The following is a 25788-nucleotide window of genomic DNA, read 5'->3' on the forward strand; positions in this document are numbered from 1 at the left end:
ATTTTTTCATATGACTACAGATAGGTTTAATTTCTTCACATAAAAACTATCTATTCATATCCTTTGACAATTTATCAGCTGAGGAATGACTTGTGTTCTTATAAATTTGATTCAGTTCTCTATGTATTTGAGAAATTAGGCCTTTATCAGAAACACCTGCTGTAAAAATTGTTCCCTATCTTTCTGCTTTCCTTCCAATCTTGATTGCATTGGTTTTGTGTGTCCAAAAACTTTTCAATATAATATAATCAAAATTATCCATTTTGCATTTCATAATATTCTCTATCTCTTGTTTTGCTATAATTCTTCCTTTCTCCACAGATCTGACAAGTAAACTATTCTTTGCCCTCTCAATATGCTTATGGTATCACCCTTTATATCTAAATTGTGCACCCATTTTGACCATATCTTTGTATACAGGGTGAGAGGTTGGTCTATGCCTAGCTTCTGCCCTATTTCCAGTTTTCCTAGCAGTTTTTGTCAAATAGTGAGCTCTTACCCCAGAAGCTAGAGGCTTTGGGTTTATCAAACAGTAGATTATTACAGTCATTTACTACTGTCTCGTGTACCTAATCTACTCCACTGATCCACCACTCTATTTCTTAACCAGGACCAAATAGTTTTGATGATTGTGCCTTATAATATAGTTTCAGATCTGGTACAACTAGGCCACCTTCCTTTGCATTTTCCCCCCATTAATTCCCTTGATATTCTTGACCTTTTGTTCTTCTAGATGAATTTTATTATTTTTTCAAGTTCTGTAAAATAAATTTTTGGTAGTTTGATTAGTATGGCACTGAATAAGTAGATTAATTTAGGTAGATTTGTCATTTTTATTACATTAGCTCAGCCTACTCATGAGCAATTGTTATTTTTCAATTGTTCAGATCTGACTTTGTCTGAAAAGTGTTTTTGTAATTGTGTTCATATAGTTCCTGAGTTTGTCTTAGCAAGTGAACTCTCAAATATTTTATATTGTCTACAGTTACTTTAAATGGAATTTCTTTATCTGTTGCTGCTGAGCTTTGTTGGCAATACACAGAAATGCTTATGATTTATGTGGGTTTATTTTATATACTGTCACTTTGCTAAAGTTGTTAATTATCTCAAGAAGTTTTTTAGTTGATTCTCTAGGATTCTCTAAGTATACCATTATATCATTTGCAAAGAGTGACAGTTTTGCCTTTTTTTTTTTAAAGGCAATTAGGGTTAAGTAATTTGCTAGTAAGTGTCAAGTGTTTGGTCTCCCAGAGACTAGATTTGAACTCAGGTCCTCCTGACTTCAGGGCTGGTGCTCTATCCACTGTCCCACATAGCTGCCCCGATAGTTTTGTCTTCTTATTGCCTATTCTAATGCCTTCAATTTCTTTTTCTCCTTTTATTGCTAAAGCTAAAATTTCTAGTACAATACTGAATAATAGTGGTGACAACGGGCATCCTTTTTTCACCCCTGATCTTACTAGGAAGGCTTCTAGTTAGTTTATCCTCATTAATGATAATGCTTGCTGATAGTTTTAGATACTACTCATCAATTTAAGGAAAGTTCCATTTATTCTTATGGTCTCTAGTGTTTTTAATAGGAATGGGTGCTGTATTTTGTCAAAAGTTTTTTCTCTATTGAGATAATTATATAATTTATGTTGATTTTGTTACTGATATGGTTGATTATGCTAATAGTTTTCCTAATATTGAACCAGCCCTTCATTCCAGGTATAAATCCCACCTGGTCATGGTGTATTATCCAAGTGATAAATTCCTGTAATCTCTTTAATATTTTACTTAAAATTTCTGCATCAATATTCATTATGTAAATTGGTCTCTGTTCAGGCTCATCCTGGTTTAGGTAACAGCACCATATTTGTGTCATAAAAAGAGTTTGGTAAGATTTCTTTATCTTTCCAAATAGTTTATATAGTATTGAAATTAACTGTTCTTTAAGAAAAAATTAATTGTTTGGTAGAATTCACTTGTAAATCCATCTGGCCCTAGAGATTTTTTTCTTAGGGACTTCATTGGTGGCTTGTTCAATTTCCTTTTCTAAAATGAGGTTAAATAGCTCCTAATTATAGCTTTAATTTCCTCCTCACTGGTGGTGAATTTACCCTTTTCATTTTTGATACTGGTAATTTGGTTTTCGTCTCCTTAAAAAAAAATTAAATTAATCAAGATTTATCTATTTTATTTATTTTCACAAAATCAACTCTTAGTTTTCCTTATTGTTCAATAGTTTTCTTACTTTCAATTTTGTTAATCTCTCCTTTTGAGTTTCAGAATTTCTAATTTGGTATTTAATTTGGGATTTTTAATTTGTTCTTTTTCTAGTTTTTTAAATTGCATGCCCATTTCATTGATCTGCTCTTTCTCTATTTTATTCATGTAGGCATTTAGAGATATAAAATTTTCCCTAAGTACTGCTCTGGCTGTATCCCATAAATTTTGGTATGCTGTCCCATTATTGTCATCCTCTTGGATGAAATTATTGTTTCTATGATTTGTTGTCTGACCCACTCATTCTTTAGGATTAGATTTAGTTTCCAATTAACTTTTAATCTATCTTTCAACGGCCCTTTATTTCATGTAATTTTTACTGCATCATGATCTGAAAAGGATGCATTTAATATTTCTATCTTTCTGCATTTGATTGAGGTTTTTATGCCCTAATACATGGTCAATTTTTGTGTAGGTGCCATCTACCACTAAGAAAAAGGTATATTCCTTTCTATCCCCATTCAATTTTCTCCAAAGGTCTATCATATCTAAATTTTCTAAAATTCTATTCACTTTCTTATTTCTTATTTATTTTGTGGTCAGATTTAGGGGAAGGTTGAGGTCCCTACCAGCATAGTTTTGCTGTCTATTTCTTCTTGTAACTCACTTAACTTCTCCTCTAAGAATCTGGATGCTATATCACTTGGTGCATGTATGTTTAGTATTGATATTACTTCATTGTCTACAGCACCTTTTAGCAATATGTAATTTCCCTGTCCCTTTTAATTAGATCTGTTTTTGCTTTTGCTTTGTCTGAGATCAGGAAAAAAAAACTTTAAACATTCTCTTCCAGCAAGGTGTCTCTTATACACAAATTAAGATCATATAAAATTCCTTGAGAGATGAAATCTCAGAAGTAACTCTGTTTAATGATTTTCTAATTGTTTACTTCTTAGTGCCCCAGGCAACCTTCTACAGATTCTATGCGGAAAAATAAAGGGAATTTCTTCATGGGGAGTTCCCAAATATTATATGTATGTATGCATATGTGTTTATCTATATTTATATATGCATGCACAGACATATGTGTGTGTGTGTGTGTGTGTGTGTGTGTGTGTGTGTGTGTGTGTGTGTGTGTAGGAATAAAACAGAGATAAATGTTCACCAAAGTTTTAGCTAAATACAAATGCCCAAATTATGACCTACAAACTCCAAAAGAAGGAGGGATTTCCAAAAAATGATGAGGTCCCCAAGATATTCCTTTTTGGACATTATGCTGATTGTAACACAACCCAGAATACCTGAAGGCCTCTCCCAATGAGACTGAAAATCTCTTATACAAAGAGGCTGACCTAACAATCCAAAAGGTAAAAAATCAAGCAGAGAATGCATATCATTTAGACTATGACACAGAGTTGGATTTTTGTCTTATTCTGAATTTATCATCAAAAAAGATCATGTCCACATACATAGTAAAATAGAAAAGGGATTGTATATGAAACTAAGAATCTCTACTTTTTATGCATATAAATTTATGCATATAATAAATTCAGTATATACATGTTACTTTCAAAGCTGTCCTGATTATCTGATTTATTCTGCCCTGCCTTCTGTTTTTATTTGTGCTTTTTAAGATAATCCTTTGATGATCTTTTTTTCCCCTTTTTTCCTTTCTCTTTCCGTAGTCTACCTCTCATTCCCAACTGTCCTCCCCCAGAGAAAGAAAAACCCTTATAACAAATATGCATAATCAAATAAAATAAATCCACGCATTTACAATGCCCAATATATGTCTCATTCTCTATATTGAGCTTCATTAGGATACTGGGTTTATGGTTGGTCATTGTACTGATCTTCTTAGAATTCTTAAGTCCTTTAAAGTTATTTGTCTTACAATGTTGCTGTTATTGTGTAATTTAACTCTTCATCAGTTCGTATAAGTCTTACCAGGTTTCTCTGAAAACATCAACTACTTTTAAACATTCATTTTTTTTTTAAATTGTGAGTTCTTGCTAGAGTCTGAATACCAAGTGAAGTATACCTTTTTTACTTTATTTTTCTTGGTTTTTTTTTTCTGTTTTCTTTTACAACATGACTAATAAGGAAGTATGTTTTCCATGACTACACATGTATAACCTATATAAAATTGCCTGCCTACTCAATGAGGGGGGATAGGGAGGGAATCTGGAATTCAAAATTTTAAAAATGAATGTTAAAAATTGTTTTTAAATCTGGCCTCAGACACATGACACTAGCTGTGTGACCCTGATGCAAGTCACTTAACCCCACTGCCTAGCCAAAAAGAAAAAAAAATAGTTTCCTGTGCAGCTGAATGAAATTATACTATTACATCTCATTCCATAGTTAATAATACATTTATAAAATAGATTGTTTTTTTTAAAAAGCCATTTTAAGTAGATCTCCATTAAAATCTTCCTCTGAAAAAAAATTGTGAGTTCTGAATTCTCTTCCTCCTTCCTACCTCTCCCTTACCCACTGAACAAGGCAAGAAATCTGATATCAAGAAAAATATATTTACATATTAGCCATGTTACAAGAAAAAAAGTAATAAAAATGAAGTTAAAAAATTATGCTTCAATCTGGACTCAGATTCCATCAGTTCTCTCTTTGGAAGTGGATAGCATTTTTCATCATAAATCCTTCAGAATTGTCTTTGATCACTGTATTGATCAGGATAGGTAAGTCATTCACAGCTGATCATCACACAATATTGTTGTTACTATGTACAATGTTCTCCTGATTCTACTCACTTTACTTTGCATCAGTTCCTGTAAATCTTTCCAGGTTTTCTGAAATCATCCTGCTTGTCATTTCTTACAACACAATAATATTCCACTGCAATCATATACAGCCATTCCCCAATTGATGACCATCCCCTCAATTTCCAATTCTTTGCCACTACAAAAAGAGTTGCTATAAATATTTTTGTACAAATTAATCTTTTTCCCTTTTGTTTTGTTTTGGATCTCTTTGTAATACAGACCTAGTGGTATTGCTGGATCAAAGGGTATTCAGTTTTATAGCCCTTTGGGCATAGTTCCAAACTGCTCTCCAGGATGGCTGGATCAGTTCACAACTCCACCAACAATGCATTAGCGTCCTAGTTTTCCCACCCCCTCTTCTCCAACATTTGTCATTTTCCTTTTCTGCCATATTAGCCAACCTGACAGGTATGAGGTGAAACCTCAGTTGTTTTAATGTGCATTTCTCTAATCAATGGTGATTTTGAGCATTTTTTTCATAAGACTACAGAGAACTTTGATTCTTTGTCTGAAAACTGCCTGTTCGTATACTATGACCATTTATCAACTGGGGAATGACCTGTATTCTTATAAATTTGACACAGTTCCTTATATATTTGAAAAATGAAGCCTTTATCAGAGACATTTATAAATTCCACCCCCCCCCGCCCCAGTTTCCTGCCTTCCTTCTACTCTTGGCTACACTGGTTCTGTTTATGCAAAAACTTTTCATTTTTGTAATTAAAATTATTCATTTTATATCTCATAATGCTCTCTTGTTTAATAGGTAAACTATTCCATGCTCCACTAATTTCACCCTGTATGTCTAAATTTTGTACCCACTTTGACCATATCTTGGTGTATGGTGTAAGATATTTGTCTATACCTAGCTTCTGCCAAACTGCCTTCCAGTTTTCCCTGCAGTTTTTGTCAAATAGGGAGTTCTTGGTCACAAAAGTTTAGATTTTGAGGTTTATCAGACACAAGATTACTATGGTCATTTCCTACTGTGTACTGTGTACCTAATCTATTCCACTGATCCACCATTCTGTTTCTTAGCCAGGTGGTTTTGTTGATCACTACTCAGTAGTCCAGTTTGAAATCCAGTACTGATAAGTTGCCTTCCTTCAATTTTTTTTTCACGGATTCCCTTGATATTCTTGACCCTTCATTCTTCCAGATGAATTTTATTTTTTTATCTTTAAAAAGTGTTCTTTATCTTTATTGTTTTGTGTTAATTTTAATTTTTTTTCTAGCTCTATAAAATAATTCTTTGGTAGTTTGGGACTATTTGAATAACTAAATTAATTTAGGTAGAATTGTCATTTTTATTATATTGGCTAGGCCTACACATGAACTATTAATATCTTTCCAATTGTTTAGATCTGTCTTTATTTGTGTGAAGTGTTTTGTAATCATGCTAATTTAGCTCCTAGGTCTGTCTTGGCAGGTAGCTTCCCAAGGATTTTATATTGTCTACAATAATTTTAAATGAAATTTTTCTATCTTTTGCTGCTGGACTTTGTTGGTAATATATAGAAATGTTGATATTTATCTGGATTTATTTTACATCCTGCAACTTTGCTAGAGTTGCTGTTTCAGCTACTTTTAAAGTTGATTTTCTAGGATTCTCATATCATTTGCAAAGAGTGAGTTTTGTTCTTCACTGCCTATTCTAATTACTTCAATTTCTTTTTCTTGTCTTATTGCTATAGCTAGCATTTCTAGTACAATACTGAATAGCAATGGTGATAATGGACATACTTGTTTGACCTCTGACATTACTGGAAAGCTTCTAACTTATCCCCATTATAGATAACGCTTGCTGGTGGTTTTAGATATACTACTTATCATTTTAAGCAAAGCTCTATTTATTCCTATTGAAGAATTAAATCAATTCTGTATCAGTTTATAACTGATTCTATTCCATATTACTGGCCCATTTTTAATTGCTCAGGCCACATTTCTTTGTCTCTGTGCCTATGTTCAGTTCTCCTGCTAATCATTCCTCTATTCTTGCCTCAAGGAAATCTGTTATCATTGAGGAATAATACAGGGAGTTGGTTCATTCTCTCTAACATTGGAGGTGGACTCAAACAATGAACATTTCTTAGTCACATGAACTTAGCATCTCCTCTGAGTTGGTTAAATGAAAACTTGTTATCCCTCATACCTTCAGGTCCTAGAAAATTCCATGACATCTTTTTGCTATCTTTGAAGTGCTACAAGCTCACCTGGTATATTTCTACAAGGTATGCTGTCCATCCTTGCCTCTCTTTGTACAATTAAGGAGGGTCTTTCTCTGAGCTAGACAGTCTGCTATCTCTGGTCCACTGTCAATGACCTCAGGATGCAGATGGGTCCCATAAATCAACTGAGCATTCCTGGTACTAGCCTTTTCTTCTCGTATAACTAATGTTCCCACAACCATGATGCTGCCTACCCTGTAACCAACTACATTTTCTTCCCCACCTACTAAACTCTGTACTCCTCAAACTGTATTAAGAATGGTGAGCCCTACCTCAGGATCTGCTCAGTGAGAGGCTATTGACCCAATTTATTGGTTACTGTTAGCCTAACGAATAAATTGATCATGCTCAGACCACTGTTTATCAGTTTACCTTAATTTTCAAATGTAACAGTATGCTCTCTAGAATTTTTAATAGGAATGAAAGTTGTATTTTGTCAAAAGCTGTATGATCTTTGTCATATATTGTTGTAATCTCCTTACTAGTTTTTCATTTTAAAAATTTGCATTAATATTCATTAAGGAAACTGGTCTGTAGTTTTCTTTCTCTGTTTTGGCTCTTTCTGATTTAGGTGTCAGAACCATATGTGTGTCATAAAAGGTACTTGGTAGGACCCCTTCTTTGTCTATTCTTCCAAATAGCTTATATAGCATTAGAATTAATTGTTCCTTAAATGTTTTGTTGAAGCTACTTGTGAATCCATCAGATTCTGGGAATTTTTTTTCTTAAGGAGCTCATTTATGGCTCAATTTATTTTTCTAAGCTACAGTTATTTAAGTATTCTACTTTCTCTTCTGTTAATCTGGGCAATTTACATTTTTTAAAAATGTTCATCCATTTCATTTAGATTGTCAGATTTATTGAAATATAATTGAGCAAAAATAATTCCTAATGATACTTTAATTTAATCTTCATTGTTGGTGCATTCACCCTTTAAATTTTTGATGCTGGTAATTTAGTTTTATTCTTTCTTTTTAAAAATCAAATTAACCAGTGGTTTATCTATTTTATGGCTTTTCCCCCTAAAACCAGCTCCTAGTTTGTTAGTGTAATTTTTTTTTACCTTCATAATTTTTCCAACTTTCATTTTTATTAATCTCTCCTTTTTTTCAGGATTTCTATTCTGATGCTTAACTGGGGATTTTTAATGGTTTTTTTTCCTAGTTTTTTTAAACTGCTTGCCCAATTCCTTGGTCTGCTCTTTCTCCAGTTCATTAATATGAGCATTTAGAGTTATAAATTTTCTCCTAAGTACTGTTTTGGCTGCATTGCACAAATTTTGTTATGTTGTTTCATTGCTGTCATTCTCTTTAATGGAATTGTTTATTGTTTCTCTGATTTGTTCTTTTATTCACTCATTCTTTAGAATTACATTATTTAGTATCCAATTAATTTTAAAGCTATGTTTCCATGGCTCTTTATTGAATATAATTTTTTATGGCATTATAGTCTGGAAAGGAAACCTCCAATATTTTTGCTTCTCTGCATTTGTTTGTGAGGTTTTTATGTCTGAACAAATGATCAAATTTTTTGTGAAGGTGCCATGTACAGCTGAGAAAAAGTTATACTCCTTTCTTTTTTGTGGTTAAATTTATCAGTTGTGAGGGGAAAAGTTAAGGTCCTTCACTAGTACAGTTTTACTATTTCCTCCTATAATCTGCTGAACTTTTTTCTTTAAGAATATGAATGTTATGCAATTTGTTGTGAATATATTTAGTACTGATATTATTTCACTGTCTATGGTACCTTTTAGCAAGAGGTAGTTTCCCTGCTCATCTCTTTTAATTAGGACTATTTTTGCTCATGCTTTGTCTGAGACCATGATTGCTGCCCCTGCCTTTTTTATTTTAGCTGAAGCATACTAGGTTATGCTCCTTATTTTATTTTTTTTAATTTTTTGGCAGTTGGGGTTAAGTGACATGCCCAGGGTCACACAGCTAGTAAGTGTCAAGTGTTTGGTCTGAGGTCAGATTTGAACTCAGGTCCTTCTGACTTCAAAGCCGGTGCTCTATCCACTGCGCCACCTAGCTGCCCTCATGTGCTCCTTATTTTATATTATTCTCTGTGTGTGTGTCTTTCTGTTTCAAGTATGTTTCTTGTAAACAACATATTATTGGATTCTAGTCTGTAATCTGTTCTGCTTTCTGTTTTATGAGTAAGTTCATCCCATTCCCATTCAGTTATAATTACTGTCAATTTCCCTCCATCCTAATTTTTCCCTGTTTATACTTCTCTTTCTTTTTTTTAATCCCATCCCTACTCAAATGTTTATTTTGCTTCTGACCACTGCTCTCTCTTGATTTGCCCTCCCTCTTATCATTATCTCCCAACCCTTCTCTTATCCTCTTCCCTTCCTACTTCCCCACTGGGTATGATAGATTTCTACCCATATTCCCTCTTTGAACAAATTCCAATGACAGTGAGATTCAAGCATTGCCTGTTATCCCCCCTCCTCAATTTTCCCCTCCTACATAAAAGCTCTTCCTTGCGTGCCTCTTTTATGTGAGAATTTTCCCCATTCTTCCTCTCCCTTCTCTCAGTGTTACCCTCTTTCCCTTTTTTTTTTTTTGGAGATCATCCCATCATAGTCAACTCACACCCATGCCCTGTCTATGTATACTACTTCTAACTGTCCCAATGATAAAGTTCTTAGGAATTAAAAGTATCATCTTCCCACATAGGAATGTATCAACCACATCAAATCCCATATGATTTCATTTTCATGTTTTCTTTTTTATGCTTCTCTTAAGTCTTGTGTTTAAATGTCAAATTTTCTATTCAGCTCTGGTGTTTTCCACCAGGAATGTTCAAAAGTTTTCTATTCATTGACTATCCATTTTTTCCCTTTTAGGATTATACTCAGTTTTACTGGGTAGGTAATTTTTTTATTGTAATCCTAGCTCCTTTGCCTTCTAGAATATCATATTCCAAGCCCTCTGTTCCTTTAAACATGGAAGCTGCTAAATCTTGAGCAATACTGACTGTAGCTGCATGATATCTGAATTGTTTCTTTCTGGATGCTTGCAATATTTTCTCTTTGACCTGGAAACTCTGGAATTTGGTTACAATATTCCTGGAAGTTTTGGGATCTCTTTCAGGAGGTGATCAGTGGATTCTTTCCATTTCTATTTTACATTCTGGATCTAAGATATTGGGGCAGTTTTCCTTGATAATTTCTTGACATATGATGTCTAAGCTCTTTCTTTGATGTGGCTTTCAGGCATTCCAGTAATTCTTAAATGGTCTCTCCTGGAACTATTTTCTAGGTCACTTGTTTTTCTTTTCTTTTTTTTCCCCTCCCTTTTTTTTAAGGCAACTGGGGTTAAGTGACTTGCCCAGGGTCACACAGCTAGTAGGTGTCAAGTGTTTAGTCTGAGTCCAGATTTGAACTCAGGTTCTCCTGACTTCAGGGCCTGTGCTCTATCCACTGCGCCACCTACCTGACCCGTCATTTGTTTTTCTGATGAGATATTTAATTTTCTTTTATTTTTTCATTCTTTTGACTTTCCTTTATTGTTCTTTGAGTCACATGGAGCCATTAGCTTCTACTTACCCAATTCTAATTTTTAAGGAATTATCCTTTTTAGTATAATTTTATACCTCTTTTTCCATTTGGCCAATTCTGTTTCTTAGAATTCTTTTCTTCAGCAAGCTTTTGTACCTCTTTTCCCATTTGGCCAATTCAGTTTTTTAAAGTCTTATTTTCTTTAGTACTTTTTGGTGGCTTTTACCAAGCTATTAACTCTTTTCATAATTTTCTTGCATCACACCCACTCCCTCCCCTTCCCAGTTTTTCCTGTACCTCTCTTATTTGATTTTTTAAATCCTTTTTGAGCTCTTCCAGGAATTCTTTTAGTGTTTACGTTCCCATTTTTTCTCCCTCTGAGGCTTTGCTTGTAGAGGTTTTGATATCAATCTTTCTTCTGAGTTTGTGTCTTGATTTGTCCTGTCACCATAGTATATTTGTATGATCAGGTTCTTTTTTGTTGTTGTTTGCTCACTTTTCCAGCCTCGTTCTTGATTTTGAACTCTATTTTAAAGTTGGACTCTGTTCCCAGGGTGGATGGGGGCACTGTCCTAAGCTTTAGGTTTTTTGTGCTCCTGTTTTCAGAACTAGTTCTGGGCATCTGTAAGTTTTTGGTGCTTCCAAGACAGTATGATCCACGGAGAGGTGTGGTCACTACTCTCCTGGCCTGTGCTCTGGCTTTTACTCAGGAAGGGACCTTGCTGCTCTGCAGCTGCAAGCACTGGTGCTCCTCACAGCCCTGGAATTATGACTAGTTCCCCAGCTCTTCCGCAGCTGCAAGCGCTAGTGTTCCTCTCTGCCTTGGAACTTTGACAATGACCCTTATTCCTCTGTAGCTACAAGTACTAGTGCTCTTGTTAGCCCTGCAGCTGCAACCAGGGTCCCTGCTCCCTTGTGAGGGACCACAAATACTCTTCTCCAGCCTTGAACTCTAACTAGTGCCTCTACTCCCCTGTAGCTGCAAGTGCTAGTGCTCCTCTGTATGCTGACTGGCATGGAACTGAATAAGTACATTAATTTAGGCAGTATTTTCATTTTTTATTTATATTGGTATAGCCTACCCACGAGGAATTACTGTATCTCTAATTATTTAGGTTAGTAAGACATACTCCTGAATTAGAAGCCCACTAAATTAATCTATCGGTACATAGTTTCCCCTTAGACAGACAATACAGATAGAGGTTTCGCTGGGCCCAAAATAGTATAGGAAGAGAGCTAACTAGATTACATATGGTAAACTACACAGCACTTTTAACAATATCTCAGCTAATCCGCAACATAAAAATCCATCTTTTTAACATCAGTATTGCCTCAGTGATGTTATATGGCTATGAGTTATGGAAAACCACAATCTCCAAAAAACCCTAAATCTCAGGTGATTTAAAGAGAAATAGAGAAACATCTACAGTATGTTAACCAATGATGATCTGTCCATAGGTGAGAGCATAAAAGATATCATCCAGAAGATCTATAGTTGGAAAAGTAGGTCAACCACATAATGAGAATAAAGAATGAAAGACAAATTCAAATGATAAAACTTTTACCAGTGATATTTTTTTCATAAGTCCAGAAGACCACCAGCACACTGGGTATATCCTCAATGGAGGACTTAGAAGAAGACACGGATAAACACAAAAATGGATGAGAAGGGTATAAATGGGTCATGAGCTGTATTACTGCAGGGAGTGAGGATTCATGGATCCAGTGAAGTTCTACTGCTCTCACCTCTGTTCCTAGCCCTTCTCTTCTTATCACTCTTCTTTCTAGCTAATAATAATTTAAGCAAAGAATCAAACCAAGGAGTTTTAACAAATAATTCTGGATAAAATAACAAAAAAGGATGGTTAGTCTATAGATATCTAGTTCACTATTTAAATATCTTAAAAGATTTTTAATTTAATTGATGTAGGCACCCTTCCAGGAGACACAGGTCTCAATTACTCCAAGACTTAGCACTACTGTAGCTAAAACAGTTTTAATTTAGGGGTTAATTGTCCAGTGGTATCCCCTCCCATAACTTAGCTAGACTGTTCCTCAGACCTCAAACCTGCATTCCAAGCCTTTCCAGTTCAGTATGTCTTTTTTTACCCAAAGTTTATTGCTGTTCTGGTACAGCCTCTGTGAACTCAAGGCCACTCCACATCAGGATGAGGAACTAGATGTAAAGGCATTAATTAAATAAATTGGCCAAATGTCTTCTTTAATAATTTCAATAAATTTAATAATGCCTTATTTGATATAGCTGTCTGTTGAAATGCTTCTAAGAATAAACCCTGAGTTGAAATCTTGGAAGAGATAAATTAACTCTTAAATTTAGCAGAAACTTCCCTAATTACCACTTCTGTCTATTTCAAAACATAAGAATAACGTACTGAAGACATATAAAATAGGAATAACCTTCTCATTAGTGAATTTTGCCATTTTCAATGATTAACAACAAGTTGTTCCTTCTTATTGCCTCTTTAATGCATGTTTATCATGAAGTTATACCAGATTATTGCTATACTGGATCTATAATGAGCAATAAGTTCCCTCTGTAATATACTAATAGCTCCACCTGATTAGCTATAAAACACTTCCTATAGTATAAGATCATGTGAATGAAACAGAACACTAACATGATATTGATAATACAGTTAAAAGTTAATTTAATTGGTAGGGAAGGGAATAATGATAGAAGAGAGGAATACTACTTTGTGAAATTTGGTAGTCCTTTTCTTTCAAACACTGAGTACTGGCTACACATTAAATGCAATGTGCTAGGAGAGATACAAAGATATCTAAGACTGTCCTCAAAGAGTTCATAATCTATTATCGTGGTTAAAACACAGGTATAAATAATTATAAAACATCAAATGACAAGTACACAGAAGACATACAAAGTACTATGAACAATCCAAGCTTCATAAAGGTGGCCCCTAAACTGGGCACTGAAAGATAAGAATGTTCTCTGGACCTCAGTCTCCCCATCTGTAAAAAAAACAGGTTGGACTAGATAATCCTTATGGTTGGTTCTCTTTAGCTCTAAGATTCTATGACTTCCAAGTCTAGTCAAAGCATGTACATGTAGTACAAGAAAGGGAGTGAGATCATTGCTGTGTTAGAAAGATGAGTGGGACCAATCTTCTTCACTGATAGACTAGAGAAGAAACTAGAAGTAAGGAAAACAGTTATGAGGCTACTCCAACAGAAGAGTGAATTAGGAAGACAGCAATGGGAACAGAAAGAGAAATATGGATATGATACAGATTGTTGAGGCAGACCAATTAGAACTTGATAACTGATTGGAAATGAGGAGTTTAAAAAAAAAACCAAGAAGAGATTAAAAAAAATTCATTCCTTAACAGTTTCAACTTATGTTTTTCATAGTGACAAAAATTATCTTACATTTATATAATGGTTTTCATGTTTTTCAAAGTACTTAAATATATACATTACTGAGGTGGAAGTTACAAAGTGGTACTGCGAAGAGGCAGCAGATGACCTAGGTTCAGATCTCAGCTCTGAAGCTCACTCTCTCTGTGACCTTCAGCAAGTTATCTACCCTCTTCGTTAGGGTTCCTCATCTGTTAAATGAGGGGCTTGATGAGGGCCTCAGATCCCTTCCAGCTCTAGATCCATGACTATGATACCCAAATGTGATAAAGGTGGGTAACCATACAGGACATATATGAATATCTCAATTTGCTGATGAGGAAACTGAAGATTCAAAAGTTTAAGTGACTTTCCAAAGATCACATGGATAATGTGGATAGTAAGTGGCAGACCTGGGACTAGAGCTGGTCTTGATTCATAAACTGGTGCAGTATCCCTAGGGCAAAAAAGTAAAGTTCATTCCTCCTCCTCCTCCTCTAGAGGCAACTAACAACAGACAAAGCTCATTTCCTTTAGTTTACTGATGGTTTTGAAATTTTGCTCATTTCTCAAGAGCCTAGTGTATGTATTCCATAGCATTTGCATTTTCTATGAAACACTCAAGAAAGCTAACTTGAAAAAAATCACTCTATCTTTAAGCCTGTCCATATAGGGCATTTAATGGAACATTTGTCTAACATTATAAACCACAACTATATATGTACCACTTTATCAACTGCCTAATTTTTGTGAAAAATCACCTTACCTTGCTGGTGTGCTCTGGTGCCTGGTCAGGTGTGCTGCTAAACTCGCCTCCAATCTGAAGGTCACTGGCACAGCAAAATGAATCTCTGAGCTCTGTGAGCTTTTGACTGCCCAATACCAGCAGGGTTTGATAGGGTTTGCGTTCTTTATGCTACAAATCAAATAGCAAGACAAAATCAGCTTCAAAAGGGGAAATGCACCTGCACCAGGATTAGGGACCTTTCTTTGCAAGCATGGTATACTGGAAACAATGTTGGACTTAAAAGTAAAGAGAGACCCATGTTCAAATCCCATTTCCAACACTTAAAAAGTTATGTTGGCAGCTAAATGAGTTGACCTTATGCAAGACACTTAACCTCTTCAAACCTTTTTTTCTTCTTTGCAAAATGGAGATGCTAATCTTCTACGTATCTCACAGGATTGCTGTGAGGAAAGCATTTTATAAACCTTAAGATATTATATAAATGAGTTTTTTTTATCATAGGTTGCAAATGTATACTTATAAGCTAGAGATTACCTGTATTTAAGTGGAGCAATACTGCCACACTGCCACTTTAAATATATCTATACTTCTACATTTTTTTCCACATGCTTTTGAATTTATTACATCATTTTGTCCTTAAAATTAACACCCCTAAGGTAGATACAACAGACATCCTCTTTTATCACTTAATGTAATATTAAGGAAAATACAACCATTTTTATACATGTTAAGTATATGTGTATACATATATATTTCTCTCTTTTTTAACCAGAAGAATTTTTAAAAGCAGGATATTGGTTGCTTAGTGACAGAAAAGACTTCTCTGCAAGAACCCTATCAGTAGATCCAGGTTCAATTTCCAATTAATGTAACTTGGCTTTTCTGCTTTGTTACAGGCAAAGACGTATTGTAGTGGAAAAGAACACTGGACTCAAAAGTAGAACAAATGTGTCCAAAACCTAGTTCTGCCACTTTACGCAGTAACTTCAGGACACTGTTTCATTTTCCTCATCTTTAAAACAAAGGGATTAGATGATCTTTAAGGTCTAGTCCAGCTCTAACATTCAGTAATTTTGTGAAAATTACGTGTCTATTCATGAGTCCAACAGTTTATGCAGAAATTAGGTATGAATACTAATTTAATGAGGCTGACCTCTCAACTAGATTATCCAACATTCCATTCTATTCAAGGTTCTTCCTTATAAACACAAAACCTTTCAATCCAACTCATCACGCATTTATAAGTTTTTGAGCCCATGTGGACTTTCAGATCCAAAGACAGTCTTTTTAACTCTAAATAGCATTTGGTAGTATTATTTCTGGATCCTGTAGAATGTGAAACAAAGGAAAAGAACAATAAATGAACTCCAGCTTTCCCAACTGCTTATAGGGCATGTGAAACTAATTTCTTAAGAGACATTTCAAATTCCAAAACAAAACTCATCTTTTGTCCCAAATCTTACCCCCACTGAACTTTCTGCAGAACACATTTCCCAGCCTCCCAGGTTTATAACCTTCATGTAATTCTTGATTCCTTGCTCCTCTTCACATCAAATCAGTTTATCAGATCTTGCCATCTGATGTCCACATCTCTCATATCTAACTCTTTCTGGCTTCTTACACAGCCACCTCCTTAATTTAGGTGTTCGTTACCTCTTACCTAGATGACTGAAATGGCCTAATTGGTCTCTCTGCCTCAATTCTCTTTCCATTCAAATCTATCCTCCACAGAACTGTTAAAATTATTTTCCTCAAGAACAGATCTGACCACATCAATCTCCTACTCAATAAACTCTAGTAATTTCCTGTTGCCTCTAGAATAAAATATAAATCCTTCTTTTGGTTTTTTAAGCTGTCTTTAAAATACTTTGTCTCATCTTATTTTTTTTTAGTCTGTATAAAGCTTTTATTCAGTTGTTCAAAATTGTTTATCAATCTGTTGCCTAGCCCAGCAATTGACATAATCATAGTGATGACTGGGATGGTGGATTACTATTTAGAAACAATAAGAAAATAGGTTAGTTTTTTTTTAACTAACTCAAGTCTAGCAGAAATTTTAAACAGAAACTTCATAAAAGATCAGATATACTAGTTGCATAGAAAAATATAATAAAAATCATACTTTCATTACCCAAAATGGAAGGTATCATACAGGCTCAATATGTGTATCTGTTAGAATTTTATTTCTTCCCTAAACACTTTACAATAGTTCATTCATCTTCACCAGTTCACTTTACAGGGGGATAGCCTGGGGCATGGAGAAGTAGAGGGCTATGTATTTACTAATAGTATGAATTTTTGAATAGACAGAGCCAACAGCACCTGTCTTTTTAGGATCTTCAAATTAGGATAAATAAAATCAGGGAAGATTCTGAATATCAGTTGTGAATGAGTTTGAAAAATTTAATCCCGTTGGGCAGCAGCTGTCATCATCTTCCTTACTAAAACTGGTTTTATAGGGTCCCATTTGGATATGGTAGCGTGGCATAATGTGGATGTCTTCAAAAAAGATTACAATACATTCACTTGGGTTTTTTTAATTGGAGTGTTTGGAAAATCCAGCCTTTTCTTTTCACGTTTTTCACCCTCAGTTTCTGATCTGAGTCATGTATTTGTCTGGCTTTGCAGCACTCATTACTGTTGTATAAATTGTTAAAACTTCCAGTCCTGGCTGGTGAAGAGCTTGGTACAGGCAGTTTTTCCCAGTGCAGGGAACCACGTGGCAAGGTCTAGAGGTTAGGGGTCCTGGAACCCCAAAATCATGACAAGCAGGTCCTGCGCGAAAGAATTCGACCCAAGCCTTCTTTCAGCCAAAAACAAGATTTATTGAAGATTCACCATATTAGCCAGACTCTTAAGGAATCTGAGCATCTATGGGCTATTGGCTAGATTGTGAAAATCTGAGCAGTGGCTAGATTATAAGAACCCCAGCCCTCATCTTACTTTTCCAGCCTTATTATACATTTCTCCCTCTTCCCACACTTTGCCACCAGCCAAGCTGTGTACTTCACACACAACACTCCCTATTCCATTCCCATGCCTTTGTACTGTTGTGTCCCCTCCCACCCCACTCTGTCCTGGAATGTACACCCCACCTTGCCCTCCATTACACAGAATCCTCTGCTTCCTACAAGAACTCAGTTCAAGCAATACCATCTACATGAAGCCTTTCCTGATCCCCTCAAATGACAGCATCCTCCTTCCCCTAATTACCCTGTTCTTTATTCTATATGTGCTTATACATACATACACATGTATATGTATAGACATGTTACCTCCCCTAACAGAATGGAAGGTCCTTGAAACCAATGATAATTTCTTTCTTTCTTTTTTTTTTTTGCCTATGCATCCCCAGTACCTTGCACAGTACCTGGCACATAGCAGGTGCTTCATAATGTTTGTTGGTTGGTTATTACAGGAAACCAATCATGACAACACAGTTAAGAAATTTTATTAGGTTTCAGAACTGACCTTACTAAATATAACAGGATAGAAGATATTCAGAGTTAAGATAAGTTCTCCTTCATTAACTAAGTCTGCTGGATTTGATGGCTTCTTTCCTATGGCATGTGACTCCTGATGGGGAAAAATAGAAAAAATGAACAATGTCCAAGTAAGCTGCTGGAACACAAAAAGTTGTTTTGTATTTCATGTCTGATGATGGCCATGATTAAGTATATTACTTTTAAAATTTTGATTTATTGATAAAACAAAAGGTTTAAAGAGGATAGAAGAGAAAGTAGATGACCCTACGAATTTCCATGATGCTATAAAATCTCATCTTTTATCTGTCTAAAAATTTCTAGTTTTCTTATAGTAAGAGCAGGGGCATCCTTCCTGAAAGATGAGGTAGGAATACAAGACCAGGTTCACGCAGGAAGCAGAAAAAGAACCAGCAACAGAGTTAGAAACAGATACAAAGTCAGTACTAAGAACAGAACCAAGGAAAGGGGAAAGGGGAAAGCACTAGGAGCAGGGCCAAAAGCAAAGCCTGAGCAGGGTAAGGGTATCAGTCACTGGGATTATATGTAATTTTTCCTCCTCCTCCTCCCCATACTGCATTCTATACATTCTAAAAAACTGCCTGGGAATTGTGAGTTAAGCATATACAATAAAAAGGCTTCATTAATGCTCAGCCACTAAACTAAGCAAGAGGAAATTATTTCATGAGTAGCAAGAGGAAATGAAGGAATCTTACCATTTCATAAGCAAAGGTTTCTTGTCTGCAGATACGATCTACTGTTATGGTTTCTTCTCGATGCTCCAAGGCCCTCTTTCTAAGTCTATTGGAGTTTTAGAAAAATAAAAAATTCGTCACTAAAACATCAATGATATCTATGATTTTAAAATTATGTGTAAAACAACATGAAGATTTTCTACAAGTAAGTGCTTAAATGCCTATGTTGGGAATTTGTTGATCTCATTAAAAACTGGAAAATTTTACTTAATTCTTTCCAGTGTACTCAATGAAGATGATTGTGTTAAACACCTAAGTGGGAAAACATTTTGTAAATATATCCCCCCCAAAAAAACACTACTACTCACTGCCATATCAAACTACCACAAGATTTAATAGAGCTAGAAAAAATAAACAAATTTATCTGAAAAACAAAATGTCAAGAATATCGAGGAAATTAATGAAAAAAGTGGGAAGGAAGAAGACCTTAGCAGTACCAGATCTCAAACTACACTACAAAGCTAAAACCAAAACAATCTGGTACTGGGCGAAACAGAGGTTGATAAGTGGAACACGTTAGGTACACAATATACAGAATCAAATGAGCTCAGAGAGCTAGCATTTGATAGACCCAAAGATCCTAGTTATTGGGGCAAGAATTTACTAGGTGATAAAATCTGCTGGAAAACTCTAAGAAACTAGGTAGAGACCAACATCTCATACCATATACCAAGATGAGCTCCAAATGGATACATGATTTAGACATAAAGGGTAATACCATAAACAAATCAGATGAACGTGGAAATTACCTGTCAGATCTATGGATAGGGGAAGAGTTCACGACTGAACAAGAGATAGGGAGCTTCACAAGAGGTGAAATGGACAATTTTGATTACATAAAATTAAAGTCTTTCCAATGCAGTTAAAATTAGGTAAAAAGCAGGAAAGGGAGGTGGAAATCTTTGTAGCAAGTTTCTCTGGAAAAATCTCATTTCTAAGATATCTGGGGAACTGAGTCAAACTAACAAGAATAAGGGCCATTCCCCAACTGATAAATGCTTAAAGGATATGAACAGGAAGTTCTCAGAGGAAGAACTACAAGGTATCAATATCTATGTGAAAAAATACTCTAATAACTGCACTAATAAATGCAAATTAAAACAACTCTGAGGTAGCAATGCACTCCTATTAGATTGGCTAAGCTGACAAAAAAGGAAAATGACAGATGCTGGAGGAACCAGAGGTTAAATGGGTATTTTAATGTACTGCTGGTGAAGCCATGAACTAGTACAACAATCCTGGGAACTATGACCCAAAAGTAACTAAACTGTGCATAACCTGTGATCTAGCTATACCTCCAGGAGGTCTATTTCTCTGAGTTCAAAGAAAAAGGAAAAAGACCCATATACACAAATATATTTACGGCAGCTCTTCTGGTGGCAGCAAGGAATTGGAAACTCTGGAGGTACCCATCAAATGGGAAACAGCTGAACAAGTTATGGTATATGAATGTGATAGAATACTATTATTCTATAAGAAATGATAAAAGGAATGGTTTCAAAAAAAACCTGCGAAGATTTGTATGAACTGGTGGAAGTAAAGAATCAGGAAAAGTATTTATACAATAACAATGATATAAAGATAAACAACTTTGAAAGATTTAGGAACTCTGGTCAACAAAATGACCAATTACAATTTCAAAGGATTCATAAAATATGCCACCCACTTCTAGACAGAAACCAGGTGATGGACTCAGCATAGATGGAGGCATATTTTTGGGGGGGGGGACATGGCTAATTTGGGAATGGTTTGCTTGCTTGTTAAGAGGTTTTGTGTTTTTTTCTTGTTTTTTCAATGAGTGTGGGAAGGAGAAAAGTGAGAGAAATCAAAGATTGAAATTTAATTAAATTTGATTAAAAATTATTCATGTACAAAGATGATTACTACTAGATTTAATTTAAATTATTCCTAAATCTGCAAGAAAAAAAGCCACTACCCATGATTTGAATGAAATCTAACACACATTTACTATTTCAATCTCAATTCCTCTATGGCTAAGTTCACATAGCATCACAGAAATGTAAAGCGAGAAAGGACTGTAGACATCATCTACTAACTCTTACAGGAGTTTTACAGATGAGGAAACTGAAGCCCAGGAAGGGGAAGCAATTTTCCCAAGGTCACAGAACTAGACAGTGGCAAAAACTCCTTTTGCAACCAAGAGTATGTTATTTTTATCAACTGACATTAAGCCAATAATTTAAATGCTTTCCTTCAGGGTGAAGTTACTTACTTTTTTTCTAGGAGTTGGAATGAATTTTTCTCATCTATTTCATTTTGACCAACAGCACAAACTGCTAAACAACTGAAGCTGAAAGTGTTGTCCCTGACCACAGAACAAAATTAAATCAACAGGTCCATGTGAGTATGTACTGAAGGGTGATTTAAATTTCCATAAATTCATGTGTTTATTTTATGGCACTTAAAATTACCACAAATAGTAAAAATTAATTTCTTTTCCAGGGAACCAAGACCTTCTCTTTTTTAGATGGCTAAAGCTTGAAATTTATAGATGCTACATAGATTGTTGAGGGTTGTGAAAGCAAATGTCAGAGTCTCTATACTTCCCACTCCCCACAACCCCTGCCATATGTATAACTAACAATCATGTAACCCCTTTGTTGGTCAGAGAAGGGTACTGCATTATAACAAAATGGGGCAAACATACATACACATATACTCAATTTGTGCATGTGTACTCATTCATATATATATATATATATATATATATTTTTTTTTATATTGCTGTCTCTTCTTTGCTTACACTTTATCTCTTGGAATACATGCGTGTGTGTTCTATACAACATTTACTTTGGACTGGACCTGTGATTTCATAATGTAAAGAGCTCCTTTGTAGGGGATTCCCTCTATTAAAGTATATTAGAATCTGCCCTGCTACAGTTTTAGAAAGCTGAGAGGAAATATAGTGTAAGGGAAAGAAAACTGGTCTTGGCATCAAGAAGACCTAGATTCCAGTCCCACCTCTTCCACATATATTGGTTGCATGACTGTCCCCCTCACCCCCAAGTCACTAAACCTCTCCTTACTCTAAGACTAAACAAAGAAAATTCTTATGACAAGTATGTATCATCAAACAAAGCAAACTCCCACATTGGCCATACCCCAAAATTCACATCTATCCGAGTCCATGGCCCTTTCCTGGCAGCATGTTTCATCCTCAGTCCTTTGGAATCATGATTTTTCACTGCATGGGTAGGAATTTCCTCAACCAGTAGAGTCACAGGGTATATCCCTACCCCCAGGAATTCCTGAGGGGCTGATGAAGTTTTACATCACATCTGTACAGGCTGCTCTGTTGAGATTTCTTCTCTGTGAAACCAATCACCTACCCTCAGAAGAAGTACAGTTTAGGAGAATAATTTCTAGATTTGGAGTCAGAAAATGCTATTCAATTCAATTCTCTAAGGGGTGTTTGTGTAGGTATGGTTTGGGGATGAAGAGGAACAAAAGCACAACCTTTGGCACTGGGGAACATGTAAAGCTTAATACTTTGTCCACCTTTTAATTGTTCCTCTGCTTAGATATCTGCAACATTTTCAACGTATAACAGTCTTCCAAGACCTAGTCTGGGAAAAAGAAATATGGTACTAACTCCTCTTATCAAACTTACTTCATCACAACTTATTAAAAGCATAATTTTACCCAGGCAGAACCACAGAATGGAGAAGGGGAAAGGAACCTCAGGGAGGTCTAATATGGACAAACTGCCATAGGAAGAGCAAAAATAGCAAGGAGTTAAGTAACCTTTTAGTGACAATTTAATAATGATTAGGTTTAATTCATCTTCATCTCCTTGCCAGTCTTCAGTGTATTGGGTCAAATACTTTTCCTAGGAATCCCAAATTAATCAAACAATACCCTACTACTGCAGGGTACTATATGGGAGGCAGGGTAGGAAAGATATAAAGAGGTTTGACAGAAAATCTTCTTCCTCAAAGAGCTAGCAATCTTATGAGTTAAATGACGGAGATTATACTGCAGGGCCTTAAAAATGAATAGTTTGGATGAGAAAGGGAGGAGTATATTCCAAGAGATAAAGTGTAAGCAAAGAAGAGATGGCAATATAAAAGCACACTGATGGAGAAAGGAATAGTGGAAAATAAACCTAGAAAGGGAAATTGGGGCCAGAATATGGAGAGTCTTGAATACCATCAGACTAAGGCATCTGGATTTTGTCCTTGAGGTAATGGGAACCCATGGAAGGTTTTTGAACAGAGAAGTGACAAGATGGAAGTAACATTATAAAAATTAATCTGACAGCACTATGCAATGTGAATGAGATGGGGGGAGAGCAGAGACATAAAACTACTTGGTGAACTTGCTGAAAATTCAGAATTTTCATTCTGACAGACATCTTTTTCTATGAGTGTTTGATTTTCTTTACTGAAGTGGACTTTTCAAAGTAACAAAGAGATCTCCCCTTTTCTTTGGCACAACAATAAGGGTTGAATTAGGATGCTGGCAATAGGAAAGGAAAGAAAGACTTGAGATAATACAAAAAAGAAGACTCAAAAGAACTTGGTGACAGATTGGATATGGATCTCAAGGGTCTGGAGAAGTCATGGCTGACTTTTTTTTTTTTTAGCCTAGGTGGTATCTGTATCATTAATAGAAATAGTCTGGAACAAGTAAATAAGAGGCTTATGCTTAGAAACCTCATCATACAAATATTTTGAAAGAAACTGTATTTCTTAAATGAAATCTGGTTTATACTAAAAACGTATAACAGTATTATGTGTAGTTTAGTATCTTTACTACACGGAAAATGAACTTTTAAAAATCAAAGTCTACCATACCCCAAAGTCACTAGGTTGGTGTCTTCAGGAATGACTTCTGGATCATCCTCCTCTTCACAGTACTTCAACTTATCCAGGCTAAAGATGGAAATGCAATAACTTAGATTTTTTTACCCATGAGATAACCATCCTTGTCTATTAGGGTGACAACATACTGAACAATTAAAAAGGTAATAAATTGTGGTATCAGAAAAGAAAACTATATTCAATGAAATATTTTTGGTACAGTAACTCTGAAATAATAGATATAATTGGTTAACATTCTATTCAATGAACAAATCTTCACTGAGAAAACAATAGCTAATAATGATGATAGCTAACACCTATACATTTACTGTATGTCAGGAACTGTGCTAAGTACTTCACAACTCATCTCAATGAGTTATCTCATCTGATCCTCACCACAGTCCTGGGAAATAGGCACTACTATTATCCCTATTTTAGAGATGCAGACACTGAAGCAAACATAGGTTAAATGACATGCCCAAGGTCACACTACTGCTAAGTGGCCACATTTGAACACGGGAACATGACTATTTCTATTCTTCCAATCCTGTTAGTGGCAAAGTGAGATCAACAAGTCTTTCTTTCTCAGAAAGATTTTTTTTTTCCTTGGGGGCAAGTCAGGGGAACTGACCAAAGTAAGTAAGAAGATACTAAGCAAGTGCTTCAACCATAAAGAAACTCTCAAAACTGTTATCTGTGATACAATGTCACAGACTGGAGAATTCATATAGATAAGGTAATCATAGCCAGAAGGGAACTTAAATCTGACCTTTTATTTTAAGAGAGGTAACTAAAGCCCAGAGAGGTAAAATGACTTGCCCAGGGTCACCCAGGAACTGAGATCTAAACCCAGGTCCACTGATTTGTCTTCCCCATTAGGGACTGTAAGCTCGCTGAGTGCAGGAACTATCTTCTGCCTCTTTCTGCAACCCCAGCGCTGAGCACAATTGCCTGGCACACAGCAGGCACTAAATAAAGGCTGACCGACTTGATTCCAATTCCAATGGTCTTTCCATTACCCACCAACTCCTCCTCCCCTGATTTGTCCATCATCCAAGGGCTTCCCTTATCAGCTTTTGCTACTCTTTCACGATACGCACCTTCCTAAGTAACAAAGGGATGACAGGTCGCCTGGGTCCCTTCAGAGTAACCCCTCTCCTTTCCTTCCCCACGTCTAGTTAACACTTCCCTCCGCCCCCCAGTCCTAAACGGCCTATTTCATTTACACGCGTCCGTAGGGTGTCCTAAGGGGGGGGTGGGGGTGAGGTCTGGGCAGAGCAGGGGTTCAGACAGGGACCCTCGTCCCCGCCCGCCCCCAGCCCAGCAGCCGGGGCAGGGGGCCCGAGCACTTACCCACACACGAGGCTCAGCTCGGCCGCGGTCTCCAGGCTGCAGCCCAAGTCCTCGGCCACGGCCGCATCTTCCTCGCCGGCTCCAGCCCCGTCCGGCTGCTGGGCGCGGGCGGCTCCAAGGAGAAGTCACGGACCCCGAGAAGCCTCTCCTTCCACAGGTTCCCCACGGCCTGCACGAGGAAGGGCTTCGTGTTCAGCTCCGGGATCTCGTATTCCGGGAACCTGAACACGCCTCCACCGCTAGAGGAGCCGCCGCCTTCGCCGACACAAGCCGCAGCCATGTCCGCCCTCCTCGGCTCCTCGTTCTGCAAAAGCCGTGTTTCCAATCCCCGCCCCCCACCGCCACCACGCCCTCCTCCGCCGGGAGAGCAGTGCGTGGTGGGATTTGTAGTCTCAAGCAGCGAGTGCCCTCCCCTTTCCAACGCTGAGAGCTAACAGCTCAGCCGGAAGAGGAGAAGAGCGAGGCACTACATTTCCCAGAAAGCTCAGCTCATCATCGGCGCAGCCACCCCGCCCTGCCTCGCCCCGT

General features: G+C 36.4%; 1 protein-coding gene across 1 annotated transcript in view; it reads right to left on the bottom strand.

The window, feature by feature from the left end:
- The window catches only part of SNAPC3 (small nuclear RNA activating complex polypeptide 3), a 42240-nt gene extending 16657 nt beyond the window's left edge, over nt 1-25583 (bottom strand). Inside the window, 6 exon segments of the mRNA XM_020969717.2 lie at nt 14866-15015; nt 18319-18423; nt 19046-19130; nt 23902-23979; nt 25261-25349; nt 25352-25583. Of these exon segments, the coding sequence (XP_020825376.1) occupies nt 14866-15015; nt 18319-18423; nt 19046-19130; nt 23902-23979; nt 25261-25349; nt 25352-25540 (696 nt within the window). The 5' untranslated portion in view covers nt 25541-25583.
- Nucleotides 25584-25788: the final 205 nt, after the last annotated feature.

This window comes from Phascolarctos cinereus, unplaced genomic scaffold (assembly GCF_003287225.1).
Source record: "Phascolarctos cinereus isolate Bilbo 61053 unplaced genomic scaffold, phaCin_HiC Scaffold_4;HRSCAF=312, whole genome shotgun sequence".
Classification (NCBI taxonomy): Eukaryota; Metazoa; Chordata; class Mammalia; order Diprotodontia; family Phascolarctidae; genus Phascolarctos; species Phascolarctos cinereus.